This window comes from Balaenoptera acutorostrata, chromosome 2 (genome assembly GCF_949987535.1).
Source record: "Balaenoptera acutorostrata chromosome 2, mBalAcu1.1, whole genome shotgun sequence".
NCBI classification, from domain to species: domain Eukaryota; kingdom Metazoa; phylum Chordata; class Mammalia; order Artiodactyla; family Balaenopteridae; genus Balaenoptera; species Balaenoptera acutorostrata.
In genome coordinates this window covers 85,066,226-85,088,232 of record NC_080065.1, presented here as the reverse complement: position 1 = coordinate 85,088,232, position 22,007 = coordinate 85,066,226, and the positions used below count along the sequence as shown (strand labels likewise).

The window sequence follows — 22,007 nt, the reverse complement described above, 5'->3', positions numbered from 1 at the left end:
TATTGAACTATTATTCTGATATAAGGGCCTGCTGTTTACTTTAAGACAGCTGTTTAAGAGTAAGAAGCATAAGGTTGACATCTAATAACCATTCATCAAGTTCTAATGTGACTATCATTAAAACACTTAATTTTGGTATATGTAGGTTAATGATTCAATTAGTTTCAATTACCAAAGCCTGTCAGACAGCCAATCAAACACGTGGGAAGGACATTATTATTTTCGACCTAACAATTTTACCTAGGAGTCAGAGAAAAGAAGAATTTTAGTTTGTTCTGATCCTAAGTAAGCAAAATGATACAATGCATATATAAATACTGAAGAGGGTATATCTTCCTATCATTATTTGTCATATTTGATAATGCACTAGTAGATTACATACCATAATGTAAGACTCATGCTTTCAAAATATTGACAAGAGACAAAAGACCATTAGTATAATGGAAATAAGAGTTGGACAGGAAAACCAGAAGAATGCAGTTCTGGTCCCAACTCTGTTTTACTGTGTGACGAGGACAAGTGCCTTTAGGGCCAGTCTGCTTACCTCTCTGGACTTTGGTTTACTCAAAGAGAAAAAGAGAAAGAGAGACAGAGGGAAAGAGAGGGGGTGAGAGAGAGAATGTGTGTGTGTGTGTGTGTGTGTGTGTGTGTGTGTGTGTGTGTGTGTGTTATATAATAAATGTGTTCTTGTTCTTTTTGGATCAAAGTCCTCTTAAATAATCTGATAAAAATCTATAGGCCATCTACCTAGATAAATGCACTTATGTAGACACACAGTTTTGATTGTAATTTTAGCAGTTCAAGGATGCCCAGAAGATAATTGCCATGAATACCAATTTTTTTAAAAAAATCGCTGAGCTAAATTGTAACATTCTTTTCAACTAGAGGTTTATAGTTCTTCTTTGTCAAGTTCTGATATAAATTTATTAATGATAACTCACAGACAATGCCAGTCAGGTATCCAGGAGTGGCTAGAGTCTATTCCAGGAACAGCAGTCTTTAATTTCTGAATTTATCTATAATCATAATCCCATCATAGAGGTAATAATGCTCAGATTCTTCTCTTAGGTCCCAAGAATAATGACAGCACTGGAAAGAATAAGTCAACTAGTAAACAATTGAAAGTTTGTAGATTGGCTTCTGTTAATGAAAATATCAACCTTAAAAGTACTTGGTAGAGTCTATCTATACCTGTTGAGAATTACTGAAAGCTCAATGCATTTCTTCTTATATTCGGTTTTTAAAAGAGATCAGTTTATCATGACTATATTAAGTGTACACAAGAAGTTAAACAATTAGAATTCAATAAAATCATCTTTAAACCCCTGTGATATATTAGATGTTTTGAACATGATAGTGGTTAGAATGATGCAGAATATTTCCCTAATATTTCCCTAGCCAAGAATAGTACATAAATTGTATTAGTATTGCGTGTTGCAGTATAAAGGTGAATAATAAATTCAAAGAAAAGTGTTTTCCTGTTTAAAAAAAAGGAGAATATATGTTTATACAATCAAAACCTATTAATATTAGACAGTGATGAACTGTTCTTCCACACTGTCTCATCCCTTGGTCATAATCTTATAAAAAATTAATAAGCAGAAACCTCAATTAGACTAAGTTGAGAGACCAGAAGGGGGATCTTTCATGCCCTGTGAGGATAGCAGAGCCCACCAGGAAGAAGACTCCTCTTCTTTCCTGGCAACCTCTCAGCCAATGAAAAGCCATGGACTCTTTGTTTACTATAGCCCTTCCAACTTCCTTTTTCCCCCTATAAAAGAGTTCTCCTTCCCTTGCTGTGCCTTGACTTGCACATGGCTCACCATGGTTGCTGGCCCTGAATTGCAATTCTTTACTAATCTCAAAAAAATTCATTTTTGTTGGAGAAATATCTGGCAGTCTGTTTTAGGTCAACAGTCTTCATCAGCTTACACTTCTCCCACCCATTCTTTGATGAAGAATATTAATTTTCTCAATCTAATCTAAAGAGTTATAAAATATCTTCAAATCTTCCCTTTACCAGCGAATTGTTGGACTCCTCTCTAGAATTTCTAGAACCCTATTTATGTTTTGTTTGGCGGACTTAACTGAGGACTTAAACGGGGAGACAGCCTCTCAGATAGCTCTGAGGGACTGTTCTGAAAAGGTAAGGGAGGAGCCAGGATATGTAGGAGTTTTTGCAAAAACCCCTAGGTAGTCAGAACATCAAAAGATTACTGTTAAAGAAAACCAGACATCTCCAGTTAATGAATTTAGTGCTTTTCTATGTATGGGAAGATGCAAGAGTCTGGGCTTATTGAAATTATTCCTTTGATATGCACCTTAACTATCTAGGGCCAATATTCTGTTTTTGTCTATCCTGAATCCCCTTAGCGTGCGCTGTTGTTGGTGGATGCAGTGGCTAATGGCTTGATGGCCGCACATTCTTTGTTTACTGATATGGTAGGCAACATTCTTGATCTGCAAAGGTAAGATAAGAAGTATCTAATTATTGTCTCCACTCAAATATTCAGATGGTCAGTTTAATGGTTACTGGGCATAAAACATCTAAGTAACATTGTTGTTTTCCTTTAATTTTCTTTATATGGAGTTTATATTGCTATTTTTCAAAGCAGAAACTGTTTCTTAGTATCCTAAATTGAACCTGGATTATATCTTTTTATTTCAAAGAATGATATCCGTTTTGTTGATAGAAATAAAAAAAGATTAATGACCCATTCTTCTTTGGCAGTAGCTGCAGTTTACATTAATATAGAGAACTTCAATCAGTCTAGAATTGACAGTCTTTGGTCAAAAAAATATGAGACCTTTATAAGAGTATGGATCAAGCACTTAAAATATATTTGTTGACAATGTAGCAAAATTCAATTCTTTTAAGAATTACCTGATGGATAACTCATTTTTACATCAAGTATTAGGTGGAGACATGGTATTCTTGGATTTCTTTAAAAATAGTGAAAGAGCAAAATGCCTTCTTTCCAAATCTTTCACTAATCCTTGACTTGTAAGGTCTTGTTTGAATATAAATTGAGTATAAATTTTTATAGCAGGGTATTTTTATTCTATTTTACATTAGTATGTACTGGGACTTAGAAAGGTAAAATCAGATTTGTAAGATCAAAGTTGGCATTCAAACCTAAATGTGTCTGGTTCCAAATACTGTCCTTAACCATTACCCTGCCCTGCAGTTCTTCTTCTTTCAGAGGACTGAGATGTGTGAATCTGGGCTGGGTGTAAGCATGGTTCAAGAGAGTGATTTGAGGAAAAGATATCCATTTCATCACTGTATCCCCTTCCAGATTCAGATTACTGACTTTTTATAGCTCCAGCAAAGCTTCTTTGCTCAGTCTAAGAGGTGACTTTTTATTTTTTAACTTTTAAGGCACCACATTTCCCTGTCATAAATTCTCTGCTAGAACACAGAAAAAGTATGAACACTGTCGGTTCTTTCCATGACACTTACAGAACTCTGAACCAAAATCTGATAAAGAAAGCATGCAAAAGAAAAATATTGATCTATCTTATTTATTACTTCATATTCTTCAAAAATAATCACATCCAATTCAGCAGAAATTTTGAAAGACTAAACTACTTTAGTGGAATAGAAAGTAGCTTAGTCTTTCTAAGACTAAGAATGGGCCAATATAAAGAAACCTCTTATAAATTTCATCTCATCTGTATAGATGTTTCAAAAACTATTTCCAAAATTTAAAAGAATCAAAATGGAATAAAAACTTAGAGTAAACTAAAAATTAAAAAATAACTATTATATGAAAATTAATATTATATAAAATAACAATAAAGATATTACTTATTTTGAAAATTAAAAGGCATCCCCATTAAACTCCACAATACAAAAGGAGTCCCTTATATAAACAATAAAATAATAAATGATCCAGAAATACTGACAGAAGTTTAGCCAAAATGTTAGTAGTACACAAGAGAAATTTCAGTCAGATTCATATTAATAACATTTTTAAAAAGGGTCAATTATTCTATAAATGGAGCAGCAGTGATTTTCTAAAATGATAAGATTTTCCTCAATTTATGCAAAATATATTTGAAATGGATTTAATATTAAAACAGAAAGAATCATAAAATAATTAGAATACCCCTGAATGATTCTTATATCTGACTGGGGAAATGATCTCTAAGCGTAAAAGTAAGGAAGCAAGCAGTAGAGACTGAATAAAAAAATTCAAGTTTTCTGTACATCAAAAGATATCATAAGCAAAATTACAATGCAAGTGGCAGCCTTGCCTCCAGCTGCCCAAGAGCTCCCATTGATTTGGGTATTCTGGCTAATAAGCCAGGCCTGAGAGGCATCCACAAAGCAACAAAGGCAGGGTGAAGGGGCCAAACTATTTCTGAGACAGTTGCTTAATAACACAGTTGCTCTCAAAATATAAGAGTCATCATACCCATAGCAAGTGAATACCTTCTGTTACCCAACAGCCAAAATTCTTGGAAGAAAAAAAGTCATTGGCCAGATGTCTATCCTGCTAATTAGAGAATCAGATCAATTAACAGCTACAATTCCCTAATCCATCTTTCAAATCCCCATTGAAATGGCTGTGCCTGGAATTGCAATGTAGAAAACAAAATTTATTTCTTTACTAAATATGCCGAATTCTACTCTCTAATTTCAATAGTAAAACTTGGGTCCAAAATATGTTAAGAATTCCCAAAATGGCAAGTTTGAAAAGCATTGGAAGTTGTTGACTAGAAGGTGGGAACAAATGTCAAATCTGCTGAAAGTCAAGTGCAAAAACAAAATGAGATAGACATCCAAACTTACTTAGTCAAAATTTAAATACGTTAAATGTGGTTTAGGATAGATGAAGACCTAAAATGTTATCTTGGAAGTAAAAATTATAAAACTTGCCTTTTTTGAGGGGGGGGTGTGCAGTGGGGAAGGAAGGGGATATGGAATGAGGACTAAGATTCCACTTTTAGTCATTCAATCTAAATGACCATAAATGATTAGATGATATAAAATTTCTTTATTTCTTTACTATGTATATTTATTAAAAGGAAGCTCCAGATTTTAATGAATTGTTTCAGCATTACTAATTTAATGCTGTTATACGCTAGACAAGTTTTAATATCTCAAGGGTTCTCTGTTGTTCTCGGAATTTAATTTCTCTGCAGTTTTGAATTTGACTTTGCATTTGATTTGTATAATAATTAGCGTGTGCTAGAGCAGTGATTGATTAGGACTGTAGGGGAGCAAAATTTGCCCCCCCCACATGTATCTCTTTCCCATAAGGATTAATTTAGGCTGATTATTTTTAAGAAACAGAAGAGTCAGAAAGTCTTTGTTTTTACTTCCCCCTTGAGTGCCTAAAGAGTTTAGATAAAGGGCCAGTTTCCAGAATAGAGATATTACCAGAGATATTTGCAAAGAGTATGGATTAAGGGTGGTGTGGCCTAGAGATCAGAGTTCATGCTGTGTCCCACTGTCTCAGCTTGGGACAAAACATTTGCTTTTCCATCAACTACATGTGAATTGCCTTCTTCTCCTCTGAAGTTCCAAACCACTACCCGCAACATCCTCTTATTATCTTTAGCTGAAAGTGGTATTTAATATGAAGGTTTTCATTTTGGTTAGTTACTCAGTTGTCCTGTGTCTCTCCAACATATACATGTTATTAAACTTTTGTTTGCTTTTTTCCTGTTAATCTATGTCAGTTTAATTCTTAGACCAGCCAGAAGAACCTAGAAGGGTAGAGGAAAATTTCTTCCTCCCTGACAGAATCTCCCACAAATTCAAATATAATCAATAAATCTGCCCTAAGCACTATAATGCCAAAAGGTAGAGGGTTTCCATCTAACAAAAACATGTAATAATCATTGAGCTACCTACCATGTTTATTCTAACTCCAAGAATTAATCTAACTCAAATTACCTCCAAATACTGCTTTTTATTTCAGCATATGTAGAATAATTGTAGCAATTTAACAATAGTCCAATTTGAAGATATATTTGAATTTTAAAAAGGAGGCAACATCTGGAAGAGTCAAAAATAAGGCAAAACTTTACAAATTAGAATGTCTGCAACTGGAGGACTTACTCCATTAGTCAATATTTTTAGCTGTTTAAAACTGCGATTGTAGGCTAATAGACAGATTCTGGAAAGTAAAACATTACATATGCTTTTACGTACAGGAAATTTGGTCAATATGTCCAGAGTAGTTTTAAATTTCTAAAGAAAGGAGATATTTTTCATCCATAAATCCAACCTGGAAACAAATCAATCATAAGAATTTCAAGTTAATATCTATAATGAACATAATTTTATGCTTCATATTTTTTGCACTTTGTTTTGGATTACACATTGTGTTTGTATACTTATATAATGGTTCTTTGAAAGTTTTACATTATAGAATTTATTTGCATTACTCACAAAATATAATTTTAAAAAGCAGCTGAAAAATGGAAATGACATACTGGGATAAATTTGCAACATGCTTGACAGATAAATATCTTCACTATTAAAAATATTTATAGGATCTGAAATAAGCACAATTTGAATACCTGAATTGGGAGACAGGCCAAGATCACAGATGGAATTTAAAAAATAAGTATCAATATTAACGGCAAAAGAGACTTTTGAAAAATTATTTTATTTTACTAGACAACAAAGAAATTTTAATGAGAACTATAAGATACCAGTTTTTATCCATCATGTTTGAAAATATTCAAACTCAGTAATTAAACCAGTATCTATAAAAGTGCTATAAAATTGACATTTCCATACATTGTTGATAAGAGTGTGAAAAGGCATAACTTTTATTGAGGAAAATTCAGGTACATGAATCAAAAACTGTAAAGTTTTTATCTGTTCATCCAATTATATACCCCTAATAATTTTCCTAAGAAATAAAAATAGATATATGATATATTTTTGAAAAGTAAGTTTATTAAAGATGTCCTTTTAATAAAAGGAAACTTTGGAAACACAGCTGGGGATTGAATAAGAGTACTTCTGTCACTTTACAGTAAATAGGGTTAAGCTTATAAATGTATTTTTTAAAGAGTTGATGTTGATATTCCAATTTTAACTTAAAATTACAACTGCAGAGTGCTTCATTGTAGAAGTAACATATTTTATTCATCAGTTCTCTATTGAGGGTAAATTTTGTTGCTTTTGTAGGGAAGCAAAATTTACCACCCCAAAATATATCTCTTTGACATGTCAATGAAAAATTAATCATTTGTCAATCCAAGAAAGAAATGGAAAATTTTATCTGAGCCAACTTGAGGATTATAACCCAAGGGACAGTCTTCCACAAAGCTTTGAGGACCATTCTGCTAGTTAGAAGTCAAAGAACAGTTATATAAATTTTTGAGACAAAGGATTATATGTCAAATCACAGGTTATTGACAGTTTACACAATCTAGATCTATACCTACAAAGCTGTAGTGGGTCATGAGTAATTGTGGCCACTTACAAGATTAAGAAGGAAGGTTATCTCCTAAGGAGTTATGATCTTTGATGAGATTAAGAAAGAATGTTATCTCCTAAGGAGGTCTGGTTAATGAAGATGCACAATACACACTAAAGGGAAGGGAGGAGGCCCAAAAGGGCAAAGAAAAGTTTTACGTTAAAATTTTTCTCCTCTTGCCATGAAATATGAATTTTATTTCATCAAACATGAAGATTATTTCAAGCTGAAAACAATCAAGGTCCGAAAGTCTCAGGAAGAGCCTTTGGCATTCTCGCTAATTGCCTAAAAGAATTAGATAAAGGGCCTGTTTGGAGCATAGAGATATCACCAGAGATATCAGCAAAGAATATGGGTCAGGTGTGGTGGGAGTGGAAGCTCAGCAGGGCCTAGAAATCAGAAATATGTGACTCCCTATTGATGATAAATTACCCAAGATCAAAAGAACTGCTGTTGAATGTTTCCCAGTGTTGAATGTAGGTGAACTGGTCTTCAAAATTACTTGAAAGCCCAAAACTTGATAGAGCATCAGCTGTAAACACTTGGTAAGTGTTGACAAATACATACAGTCATGTAACCACCGCTATTTAAGATACAGAAACTTTCAGTCATCCCCAAAAGTTCCTTCACTGGCCTTTACAATCAATCCTTCCTACGCTATGGCCCTAAACTGCTAAAGATCTGGTTTCTGTAAACACAGATTGTTTCTGCCTGTTCTAAAACTTTATATAATAGAAGCCTGCTAGATTCTTAATCAAAAGAAATCATAAAATGTGCAGCAAGCCATTGTCTCAAAGACTTGCGAGTTGCATGGTGGAAAATGAAATGTACAGGACAAAGATTCTATTAGTTTAGGCATTGTTAAAGAATGAACAGTAAATGTGTGTGCAGCCTTTATAGGCAGTGACTTGCCAGGCATATCGAGCCACAACATGCCCAAAACTGTTGGGCATAAAATATTTTTTAACATTTTAGTTACATAAATGATTGTTTTTGCCTATTTGCTAAAAGATGAAAAATATCCATTTTCTGGATTGTGCTTCTTCATGAAGTTCACCTCCCATTGCACTCATAAAAATAGTACATTTGCATCAGGCATGATCTAATTAGCTGATTAATTTCAACAAAGATTTAGAAAATAGTATACTGTAAAAAGATATAAACTAGGGTCTAAATTTATTTATATGTTTGAGATGAGTCCTTTGTTACATATAAGGTTTGCAAGTATTTTCTCCAGGTTTGTAGCTTGTTTTTTCATCTCTTAATTGGGTCTTCTGCAGAAAAAAAGTGCTTTGATGAAGTCCAATTTATTGATTTTTTTTCTTTTACGGATCACTCCTTTGATGACTGTCTAGGAACTCTTCACCAAGCCCTAGATGCAGGAGATTTTCTCCTGTGTTATCTTCCAGAATTTTTATAGTTTTATGGTACACATTTGAATCTATAATGCATTTTGAGGTACTTTTTGTTTTTTGCTTAATTACTCCAGCACCATTTGTTGGAAAATGCTTTTCTTTTTTTCATTAATTTGCACATGTATCTTTGTCGAAAATCAGCTGACCACACTTACGTGGGACTATTTCTGGATTCTCTATTCTGTTCCCCCAATCTACCTGTCTATCCCTCTGTCATTACCATGGTCTTGATTATTGTGGCTTTATAAGTCATCAGATCAGGTAGAATAATCTTGCTAATTATTCTTGTTTTTCAAAATTGTGTTGCTATTCTACTTCCCTTATATTTCCATATGAATTTTAGAATGATCTTGGCTATATCTACAAAAAAATTCGATGGAATTTTGATAGACATTGCATTAAAACTCTATAAATTTGAGAACTGACTTTTACTATGTTGAATCTTTCAATCCATTTAAATGGTGTTTCTCTCCATTTATGTAGATCTTATTTCATTAGTGTTTCATCATTATCAATATGCAGTCCTATACATGTTTCGTTAAATTTACACAAAAGTATTTCATATTTTTTGAATTATTGTAAAATGGTATATATATATTTTTATTAAATCGTGGATGCCATGTTTTCCATGAGTTGCCTCAGCCTGGGAGGGGAGAAGCAGTGCCAACACGGCGAGGAGTGCCCAACACCTCTCAGCTCACACAGCAGCACCACAACCGGCTCCACCTGGCCGCCCCGAGCGGTCTCCTCCAGCTAGTGAGAGCAGGTGCAGGGAGACCCTTGCTACACATGCGCACTGGAGCACCTCCGGGTCAGGTGCGGGAGCTGTGGGAGGGCCCTCCAGTTCTGACGCTGGCATGATCTAATTAGCTGATTAATTTCAACAAAGATTTAGAAAATAGTAAACTGTAAAAAGATATAAACTAGGGTCTAAATTTATTTATATGTTTCTGACGCTGGCGCTCACGATGAAGTCTCTGGCGAGCCCCTTCCTGGGACCTTCGGTGTGCTGGCACTGCCTTCTACGTTCACGTTGCTTTCGTCCACTTCTCACTCGTACCCTTGCGCCCAGCGATGACGGTATTGTGTTTTTTATTTCATTTATTAAGTATTCATTTATAGGATCTAGAAATTCAACAGATTTTGTATGTTGATCTCGTATACTACAGCTTTGCTGAATAACTTATTAGTTCTAGCAGTTTGCTTATAGATTCTTCGGAATTTTCTACATAGATCATATCATCTGCAAATAGAGGACGGGGTTTATTTCATCTTCTCTCATGTTTGCATGTTATTTCCTTTTCTTGGCTTATTTGCTGGTTAGAACTTCCACAACTAACTCAAAGACCAGTGGTGATTGTGGGCACCCTTGCCTTATTCCTAATCATTGGTGGAAAATTTTAAGTCTTTTATAAGTGCGGTATGTGCTATAAGTTTGTTTGTTTTGGTAGATATTTGTTATCAATGTGCGGAAGTCCCTCTATATCCTTATTTCTCTGAGTCTTGTCATGAATGGGTGTTGATTTTTTCCAAATGTTTTGTCTGCATCACTTGATATTGTCATGTTATTTTTCTCCTTTTGCTTGTTGATAAAATGGATTACATTAATTAATTTTACAGTTTCGGACTAGCTTGTATATCTTAAATAAAAACCACTTGGTCATGATGTATACTTTAAAAATGTATTTCTGAATTATATTTACTAATATTTTGAGAGTTCTTACATCTTGATTAATGAGAGATATGGTCTGTACTTTTCTTTTTATGTTGCCTTTTTCTGGTTTTGATAAAATTGGATTCATAAAATAAATAGGAAAGTGTTTCCTCTTGTTTTTGAAAAGATTGTGTAGAATTGATGTTAATTCTTTAAATGTTTGGTGGAATTTGTGAGTGAAATCATATGGGCCTGGAGGTTTCTTTCTTGAGAGTTTTTAAAGAAAAATTTCAACTTCCTGAATAGTTATAGTGCTCATCAAATTATCTATTTTAAATTGGGTGCATTGTGGGAGTTTGTACTTTTCCAGAAATTGGTCCATTACATCTAAGTTGTCAAATGTGAGTATTTGTTTGTAAATTACCTTATACTTTTGTTGTGTGTATGGTCTGTAGTGGTATCCTCTGTTTCATTGATTTTCTTTATTGCCTTCTCCTTTTCATTTTCATTGCTTTCTGCTCTTACTGTTATTGTTACCTTCTTTCTGCTTGCTTTGTATTTTTAATTTGCTCTTCTTTTTCTAGTATATTGAGTGGCTTAGATTTTTGAGATTTTCTTGTTTTCTAAAAAAACATTTCATGCTATACATATCTCTCTCAGAATTATTTTAGCTCTCTCCATGAAATATTGTTATGTTATATTTTCATTTTCATTGAGTGCCATGTATTTTAAAACATTTTTTTCTTTAGACTTTATCTTTGACCCTTTCATTGTGTAGGTGTGCTGTTTAGTTTCCAAGCAATTGGAGATTTTCCTGTTATCCATTATTTCCTCAAATATTTTTCAGGCCCAATATCTTTTTCCTACTCTTCTGAAACTACAGTAACATGAATGATAGACCTTTTGTTATATTCCTACATGTCCCTGAGTCTCTGTTCACCTTTTTTTTTTTTTTTTCCAGTCTGTTTTCTCTGTTGTTCAGGTTGGAAAATTTTTATTGTTTCATCTCAAGTTCACTGATTTTTTTCATCTTTCTTCTCCATTCTGCTGCTTAGCCCATTCAAGTAGTTTTAAAATTTTGGTCATTTTAATTTTCACTATAAAGTTTCTACTTGAATCTTGTTTCTACAATTTTTTGCTGAGACTTTCTATTTTTTATTTGTTTCAAGGATATTTGTAATTGCTGTTGAAGCATTTTCATGAAGGCTGTTTTTAAATCCTTGTCAGACAATCCTCATATTGGTGTCATCTTCTTGTTGCCAGCTGTTGATTATCTTTCCTCACTGAAGTTGGGATCTCCCTTATTCTTGGCGATTTTCTGTCAAAACTTCTATATTTGGGGCATTGTGCCTGAAACTGTAGCTATTATTTAAATCTTGTGTTTTAGCAGGCTTCCTGTGATACAATTCCAAGTTATGGGAGATGAGGACAATTCCTCACGGCTGGAAGTGGTTAGAATCTAGGTTTTCTGTTTCCCTTTCTTGACATCCAGGATTGGGCAGAGAAGGATTCCTCCTCACGGCTGGGCAGGTGGCTGGATAGGCTGCTGTGCTGGTTTGCTAATTCAGGCTCCCTACTAGACCACTGTTAATATTATCCTGTGTGAGAAGAGGAGGTTACCTCATTACTGCTGAGCAGTGGTGGAAATCCTGATTTTTCCCCTAGGCCTCCTCTGAAACTACCCCTTTGGAGTGAGGAAGGACACCTCCTCGCTGATGCACGGGGATAGAAGTATGGGCTCCCTAGGTGGTCTCCACTGACGTCACACTGGGGGCTCATTGTCACTCATTTGGGATGAAAGTCCCAGCTCCATACTCTGATACCACCCTGGCAGAAATTTGGAGTGAGTCATTACTGTCTGATTAGTGTTCACGTCTAGGCTCTGCACTTGGAATTTCTGGAGGGCTGGTGGTGGGGTCACAGTTTTTTCTTTGGTGCATCCCTGAAGTAGAATGGTTATTGTTAAAAGTTTTTCTTTGTTGCTAGCCTTCCCTTTTTCTGGCCCTTGTACTGGAGAGAAAAGCTTTTGTTCTTTTGTTGTTGTTGTTTTGCTTTTGTTTTGTTTTTTGGTCTGCACGTATTGACATTTCTCGTTTGGCGCCTTGACCAGAACCCAACCACTCAGTCTGATATATATGAGGCAGAAGGAAATCCAGAGAGATTGCCACTGTCCTCAGGTCCTGAGGACCTGGTCTACCCTTTTCTCTCCACTTTTGTTATGACTCCTAAGGAACAAACAAACAAACATACAAACAAAAATAGGAAAAAACCAAAAAACATAAAAAACAGAGTCAGTTCAATTAGATAATGGGCAAAGGACATGAGATTTTACTGAAGAGGATATACAGATGGAAAATAAGCACATGAGAGGATGTTCGACATCAGTATCCATTAGGGAAATACAAATTAAGGACCATGAAGAGATATCATTACACATCTATTGCATCAACTAAAATAAAACATAATGACAGAATGACAGTACCAAATGCTGGCAAGGATGCAGAGAAACTGGCTGGTTTGAATGTAAAATGTTATAGTCACTTTGAAAAATAATTTTCAGTTTCTTTAAAAAATAAATAAACATATACTTATCATATGACCCAGCAATCACACTCCTGGACGTTTATTCCTGACAAATTTGAGAACATAAAAGCCTGTCCATAAATGTTCATAGCAGCTCTGTTTGTAATCAGAATGTCCCTGGGTAGGTGAATGAATGATTAAACCTCTGCTACAGCTACACAGGGGACTACTATTCCATGATAAAAGGGAATGAACTATTGATACATGCAGCAACTTGGATGGATCTCAAGAGTATTATTCTGAGTGAGGTAGCTCATTTCAAAAGGTCACATACTGTTTGACTTCATTTATATAGCATTCTCTAAATGACAAAATTGTAAGAGATAGAGAACATATTAGTAGTAGTCAGGATTTAAGAATAGTTTAGTTTCCAAGGGCTGATGTAACAAAGTCCCACAAACCAGGTGCTTAAAACAAATTTATCCTCACAGTTCTGGAGGCTAGAGGTCTGAAATCAAAGTGTCAGCAGGGTTTCCTCTGGAGCCCCTGAGAAACAGTGTTCCATGCCCCTCCTAGCTTCTGGTGGCTGCTGACCACTCTTGGCATTCCTTGGCTTGTTGTATAACTCCAGTCTCTGCCTCTGTCCTCATGTGACTTCTCTGTGTTTTCGTGTGTCCTCTCCTCTTCTCCTAAGGATACAAGTCATTGGATTTAGATTTCACCCTAAATATAGGATGAATTCATCTCATGATCCTTAACTAATTCTTTCTGCAAAGATCCTATATCCAGATAAGGTCCCATTCTCAGGTTCTGGGAGGAAACAAATTTTTGAGGAGTGCTATTCAACTCATCACAGATGGTGAGGGGGAAGGGGGTGAATGTGACTAGAGGGGGGTAGAACTAGGAAGATCTTAATGGAGGTGGAATAGAGCTGTATCTTGATTATATTTAGGTTCCATGAGTCTACATTTGATAAATGGCATAAACTTTAAGCATTGATTCTACCAATATCAATTTTCTGGTTTTGATAATCTGTTATAACTATGGAAGATGTAACCATTGGGGGAAAAGGGTTTAAAGGGTACATAGGACCTATTTGTACTGTTTTGTAACTTCTTATGAATCTATTCTTATTTCAAAAAAAGAGGATCTAGTACTTTTCTTATAGATGACAACTTTTCCTCTCATTATGTGTAAATATTCCTTGCTTTCCTTTGTGTTTAATATAAGAAAGATTTTTTCTGCTTCTTCAAAAAAGGGAAAAAATATATAATTGCTAAAGTGTATCATGAGTCATGTGTTTAATATTATAATAGATTGCTTATGGTGTCACAGAGTTTATATATCTGCTCAGAATGCTGTAAGAATGAGATCCAATAATTGTCTTACTGGTTGCTTCTGAATTGAATATCAAGCCTAGAGTGTCATTTTCTTTTCTCTCTCTCTCTTTTTTAAGAGTGTCATTTTCTACATAATGAAGGTAAATTAAAACCCGAATTAACTGTAAAATGTCATATTGCATCTTATGTATTCAAAATTCCTTTCTACCCTCAAACTGATTTATGTATATTTAATGGGTTTTGTTGAAAAGAAGATGATAGGATGATTAAAGATTTTTAAAAGCACAGAAGCTTTTCCCTAAAGGTAAAAAGGGAACCTAAGCAATCTCTGTATTTACATAAGCCTTTTACAAAATAGATGAAATGGAATAATGTTCAGGGAAAATCATTAGCACTGGAAATTTATTTAAAAAAAAAAAGAAAGAAAAGAAAAGAAAACCTTCAGTGGTAAATGTGTCATTTAAAGTGATTTCAATGTTATTACTAAAAACTTATTTGAAAATCATTTTTCTTACAAAAATTTTTTGAATTTCTAAAATATACAGAAGAATTTCTCTAGGGCTTAAAACCATGTGAAAGTTATATTTAGGTAACTGACTGGCAGGTGTCTGTTCAGTTAAAAATGAGATTGCTCCTCCTCTGTCCACCTCAAATTTAACACAAAATATGTTACCAAGGAGAATTTAGACCTGATTAGGATTGATACTTTGCAGAGAAAACTTCCATAAGTGAAATCAAAATGTCATAAGGGAAATAAAGATGTAACAGAACAGAATTGCAAAGAAAGGAAAAAAGAATCACAACTCAGTTTATGGATCGTTTGTAAGAATGATGATGCTATTTTCTAATTAGACTTGACTTTCAAATTTTCTATTTGCAGATAGAAATGAGCCATGAATTATTACTTTGAACTATCATTCTTAATCTCAATGATAGCAGGCTTACAAAGAATTTTTTAAATGATACTTTTTCCTAGTTAATATAATAGTATAAATATTAATAACAAGAAGAGTACCCTACACTTATCTAGTACCTTCAGTGTTAGAACATCAAAGGATATTTTACAGATTAAGTGCTTCACCTTTGTGGTAGAATTCACTAGAAATTTAAAAGCAGTTACAGTGTACTGCAAACTGGTCTCATGTGAGGTGAAGTATATAATTTATTTTTCAAAATTGAATCAAGTGAAAATGGCCAAGATAAAATAATTAAATAAGGAAAAGTGTTAAATGTATTTTATGAATAAATATGGAACCAAGTATGAAAACCATTGCATTAAATAAACCACTTGACGTTTTCAGGAGGTTATTCAGGATTCACATATTGTTTCAGTACCCTTACTATGCAACCTTATTGACTGTCTTGGTCAGCTCAGGCTGCTGTAACAAAATACCATAGACTGGTCTGTAGTTTAAACAACAGACATTTGTTTCTCCTAGTTCTAGAGGCTGGAAAGTCCAAGAACAAGGTGCCAATAGATTCAGTTCTTGGTGAGGGCCCTTTTCCTGGTTTATAGAGGGCTACCTTCTTGCTGTGTGCTCATGTGGCTTTCCTCGATGCTTGCATTTGGGGAGAGAGAGAGATCTCTGCCTTCCTTTTTTTATAAGGGTGCTAATCCCATCACGAATTCCCACTCCTGAAACCTAATCTAAGCCTAATTCCATCTCCAAATACTATCACACTGGGGGTTAGAGCCTCAACATATAGATTTTCAGGGAACACAAACATTTAGTTTATAACATTGACCACTCAGTGTGATGCTGAACGCAGTTGGTGATGAGTTAATCAAGAATGAGATCTTGCAGTGCCTAAGCTTTTGTACGCACTTTTCCTTTGTCAATTACATTGTTAATACAGTAAACTAACAGGGGGTTCATAGTGTTCTGTTTAACACTTACTTTACTGTAGTAAAACTACTTAAGTATTGATTCTCCATCACTAGTCAGTTAGCTGCCTGAGAATAAAGACTGAATTATTCGTGTTCATTTTCCCACCTGCTTAGTGCAATTCCTGGTGCATCTGACACCCTTTTGTTCTAGACTGCCTTCTCAAAGATACTTTTATAGCAAACAGCCTTGGAAAATAGAGGTAGTATCTACTTCCAGAGCAAGGACATGTATTTTTTTTTTCTTTTCTTACTGTTCAAGATAATAAAGATAGTGTCTCCCTCCCAGGCAAAGGACAGATTTGCTTGCAGTCCTTTATAGTTCCTCAGCTATGATTCAGACCCACTGCATGCACAGTACCTATTTGGACCACTTAATGTCCTCCCCACGGGATTTGGTGGTTAAAGGAAAATAATGATACAAATGTGAGGTTCATACAGTTCTTTGTACCCAGGAGTAATAACGTCTCTTGGCTCTGTCCTGAGACTCTTTTGTCACTTCTGACAACATCCATGAAACTATGTCAGGCTAACTTCTTAGCATTCAAGAAGAGTAGAATCTCAGACCCTGCACATTTATGGACATTAGGTACTCAATGGATGTATGTTAAATGTTTTTCACTGAATTATGGATGACAAAAGGAATAAAAATAAAACTCAGTCATCTAGTCTACATCCCTCTTCACCCACTTAACACATGAGGAATCTGAGGTTCAAATAAGTTAAATGACTTATTCTCCAAGGTGATGATTAAAACATATTTTTGTGAACACTTAGTCCATGGGTAATTATAAACTTTATAATTTTGTTTTATTTAGAATATCTAAGGAATTTTATGATCATGTAGAATATAACTGTAAAAACATTTTGCCGTGTGATGTAGTGCTGATGTTTGTTATTTGCATTTACAAGCAGATTGGCAGTAATGAGAAATGAAAAAGGAAGACAATATATACATAATGAATTCTTGATGAGTCCAATTTTTTAGTAGTGTAGTTAGGAAAAAAGTGAAAGAATTAATTTTTCAAATGGTCCATGGTAAGATAATCAAACACATTTTGGCAAATCTATATTATCCAACACATTAAATCAATGCTATTGATTTAAATTTTATTGATGTTAAAATTATGATCATATTCAATTGGTAATTTTGTTTTTTAAACTTGTATGAACTATGAACATGATATAGCTATAGTTATATTTTTATGTAATATAAATATAAGAAATATTATAAGTAATATTATATTCTAATAATCTAAATTAACAGGGAAAATACATAATTAAGTTTTCTAAAGAAATCTGTACAGGTATATCAACTTACATTTCAGAAACTGCTCTAAGCCATAGAAAAAACATAGATTACTTTAAAGCCAAGACCTTTCCATTGTGTCATTTTTATCTCCTTATTATTTACTATTTCTCAAAAGAAGAACAGAAAAATTTCCCTCTTGTCAGTTAAACACTGATGAAGTGAAACAATCAGAACCTAAGTTATTTAGTTTCAAAGCTAGTAAATGATCTGGTAGCTGTGATTGAAATGTTTGAAGTTCCATTGACAAAAGGATATGGTAAAATATAAATCACTGCCATATTGTTATTGATTCTATATTGCAATGCACTTGAATGCAAATTTTTGAAAATCAACATTTAGCTAAATGTTATACAATCCCTTCATTTTCTTACAAGATCATAACTTAAACACATAATATTCTCCCTTCTTCTCGAGCATTCAAAATATTTCAAGTTAACAGTGATCATTTTGGATATAACCCCACCTTCTAGTAAAATCGGTACATTTTCTTCTTTGGCTTATTTATTTAAATTGTTGTTTATCATGTATAGTGTTAGTTATGCTATGCTCATTCTTGTGATACAAGCTATTTATCTTCAGACCTCTTCTCATGTATCTCTGTTGTGCTCTTCTTACCTTTTATCGTTATTATAATTATGAGATGGCAGAATAAAGTAAATGAGTCTTAATTTATGTAAAAATGAATGAGTATATTTTCAAGTTATACGTATTTTAAATTGACTTTACATTTTGAAATTTAATCCATGACTTATGTTAATGTAACTTACACCACAGCAGTGATGACTTCTTAGTGGCAGAGCCAGAGATACTTGATCTTTGTCTGGCAAATGTTAACTTTAAGATTTTTTTTTCTTAAAAAGTGGTAACATTTCATCACCAATAATTAAATTGACCTTCCCTTTAAAGCAATATAAATCTCAACAGCAGAACCCTGACAAAGGAACCTGGATGTTGTATGGAGAATTATTCTGACATTTGTTATATTGGACTAAATTTGGGTTTCTTAAGCCACATTCTTATGTATTGGTTAGAATCAGAAGGCATTTAAGAGGAAACAAAAAAACTAACTATACCTTTGTTTGAATAATAATAATATAATAATTAGTAATCACAAATTCTAATTTTTTGACTCAAAATCTATTGATTGCTTCTTATTGATTATGGAAATCCTGTAACCCAGGGTCAATAGAACTGATGGGAATAATATTTACCAATCCCCAAGTCCTGGGAGGTGGGTGGAGGAAAGATTTGAATGGCCCTAGGGGCTCATTTCCTTTCTCACTTTGAGAGTTTAGTGGAGGAGAACATGCTCAATAGATCTGAGTTAGCTCCAGAAAAGAATAGGCTGATACTAGTAGCTGTGGTCTAGAGACTGACCCATTTCTTAACAAGCAAACTTGCATTATCACAATTCACATAGATCTCCCTCCTCCATCTTGTTCCTATAAAATGTAAAACAGTATGGACCCTGTTCCTATAAATGTGTAAAACAGTATGGAACAGTATGTTCATATAAATATGTAAAACACTATGGATTTTTCTCCACTGGGGTATTGGTCTTAATGTATGTGGATTACTTTTGCCCAGCATAAGGTTTAAGATAATTAGATTTCCTGAATATATACTATACACTTCTCTATTGTCTATTTTAATATTAAAAAAATCTCATATCTGTACCATATACACACACATTACCACCATCAACACCACCACCATTACCACCATCACCCCCACTAACAAATAGTAATTGGTGTCAGAATAGGAAAATGCTATAAATATAACCTTAATTTCCATGAATAAAATTATATGTTGGCTTTAACTTTAAGAAAGGCATAGTTGATAGGTAGACAGATGTAAGTATAGATATGTACATATCTATATCTATATCAATAATGTATCCTATTGGTTCTGTTTCTCTAGAGATTATGGTAATGGGAGTGGTTCTAGAGGAAGAGAATTTTAAGGATGAGTTTTATGAATTGGTTTTAAGGTTTCTGGAACTGGTTCTTCAATCTGATTAGATGTAAAGATCTTAATGACAGTGATGATCCATAGCATGAACTAGTAATAGAAATACACAAAATGTCTGCATTGGGTGCTTCCAGTCAACCACTTATAAGACTCAAGGAGCTGGGTGACTGAACATTGGGGTGCATGTGTCTTTCTGAATTATGGTTTTCTCTGGGTAAATGCCCAGTGGTGGGATTGCTGGGTCATATGGTAGTTCTATTTTTAGTTTTTTGAGGAACCTTCATACTGTTCTCCATAGTGGCTGTATCAATTTACATTCCCACATACAGTGCAAGAGGGTTCCCTTTTCTCCACACCCTCTCCAGCATTTATTGTTTGTAGATTTTTATGATGGCCATTCTGACTGGTGTGAGGTGATACCTCATTGTAGTTTTGATTTGCATTTCTCTAATAACTAGTGATGTTGAGCATCTTTTCATGTGTTTGTTGGCCATCTGTATGTCTTCTTTGGAGAAACATCTATTTAGGTCTTCTGCCCATTTGTGGATTGGGTTGTTTGGTTTTTTGATATTGAGCTGCATGAGTTGTTTATATATTTTGGAGATTAATCCTTTGTCAGTTGCTTCATTTACAAATATTTTCTCCCATTCTGAGGGTTGTCTTTTTGTCTTGTTTATGGTTTCCTCTGCTGTGCAAAAGCTTTTAAGTTTCATTAGGCCCCATTTGTTTATTTTTGTTTTTATTTTCATTACTCTAGGAGGTGGGTCAAAAAAGATATTGCTGAGATTTATGTCAAAGAGTGTTCTGCCTATGTTTTCCTCTAAGAGTTTTATAGTGTCCGGTCTTACGTTCAGGTCTTTAAGCCATTTTGGTGTTTATTTTTGTGTATGGTGTTAGGGAGTGTTCTAATTTCATTCTTTTATGTGTAGCTGTCCAGTTTTCCTAGCACCACTTATTGAAGAGGCTGTCTTTTCTCCATTGTATATTCTTGCCTCCTTTGTCATAGATTAGGTGACCATAGGTGCATGGATTTATCTCTGGGCTTTCTATCCTGTTAAGGAAGAGATTTTAGTACCTTATGTGCTAATAATTTGCACATGCCTAAGGACAAGCTGCTAATATTTGGCTTCTAGTTTTTGAGTAGATAAAGCAAAGGGGTCAATGGACTATGTTAATTCAGTGCCCATAAGATGAAAACATATGGTTTGATTAGCAAAAGCAAATAAATGCTTGGAAGAATTTTATCCTCTAAGGCCTCATAAATGGACATTAGCTAATGTTAAGGAAAAGGTTCTTAATGTTAAAGTACAGTATTCAGAGTTAAAAATCATGAGTATCATGCAAACATAACATTAAAATGTCAAATACCTTATTCCAGTAATTCACTTATGGAGAACTAGTAAGATGTTATGACGGCTTCAAAGATCATTTGAAAAACTAGGTATTTATATGTAGTGTTAGGATAAGATTTCTCAGTTAGATACAGAACTGGCTAATATCCTACAAGGCCCTACCATGTAATCTATTTCTTTCCCTAGAAAGAAAGTGTTTGCCTCTCTGTCAGACAAATTCTACAAGTTAATCATAGGTTGGAGAGGTGATAGAAAAGTCCAGCCTGGCACTGTGCTGAAAGTACAGCTTGTAATCTCTTAATAAATCATTAAGACTCAAGAGACTACCACTGAAAAAGTAAAGAATAAAAAGAAAAGATGTGCTGAAATCTAAATAAGCAATAGCAAAATAAAGAGAAAGTAATACAAAGGGATGAAATGGATAAACACAAAAAAATATTTTCAGAAAAAATTTGAAGTCTCTTTCTCTTAGTTGAAAATTGCTTTATGTGTAAACTTTTCTGTATTTAATATAGCCTATTCAAATAAACTATGCTGTGAATTTTATAGAGGAATTTGTTTAATTAAAGGCAGCTTCTCATGCATAAAATCATTTTCCTTAAGAATGAAGAAATGCATATTTAAAGATTCAGAGGATTCTTTTTTGAGCTAACAATTTAAAATCCCTTAAGTCATTTTGAAAGTTCTAATCCCTAATTATGTTTAATTTATTATTCTCAGAATTCTGTATCTGTAATTGACCTCTGGTCCATAAATATAGGAGAGAGTTTCACATGGATATATTTGGGGTGCAGAATGCTGGGCTCATAGATAGACACTCAGTAGGTATTCTTTATCTCATTTGAGTAATCGTAACTATAAAACTCTATCATATGAGCCCTGTTCCATCCCGATTTTTAATAAAACTGCCTTTTGAGAGAATAAATTATTTCATCTTATTTCTGCAAATTGTAAATATGTCACTGACTGATGGCTTAGATTATATCTGAACTGATGACCTTGAGCTAAAAGGCTTAACATCCCATTGTAAATCAACCCTCTGAGTCTTCTTTCTTCCCATTTGTGTTTTGTTATTATGTGCATGCCTGAATACTGTTATTTAAAGGT

At 34.0% G+C, this 22,007-nt stretch overlaps 1 protein-coding gene across 5 annotated transcripts in view; it reads left to right on the top strand.

Moving 5' to 3' along the window:
* Nucleotides 1-22,007, top strand: part of LOC103006346 (uncharacterized) — a 624,869-nt gene that overhangs the window by 219,621 nt on the left and 383,241 nt on the right. For 4 of the 5 annotated variants that reach the window (XM_007191812.2, XM_057541198.1, XM_007191813.3 and 1 more), the window contains exons 4-5: nt 2,374-2,468; nt 9,838-9,943. In XM_007191812.2, the coding sequence (XP_007191874.1) occupies nt 2,413-2,468; nt 9,838-9,943 (162 nt within the window). In that variant the 5' untranslated portion in view covers nt 2,374-2,412. The remainder of the gene's footprint in view (nt 1-2,373; nt 2,469-9,837; nt 9,944-22,007) is intronic. The other variant, XM_057541197.1, reaches the window with a different exon arrangement.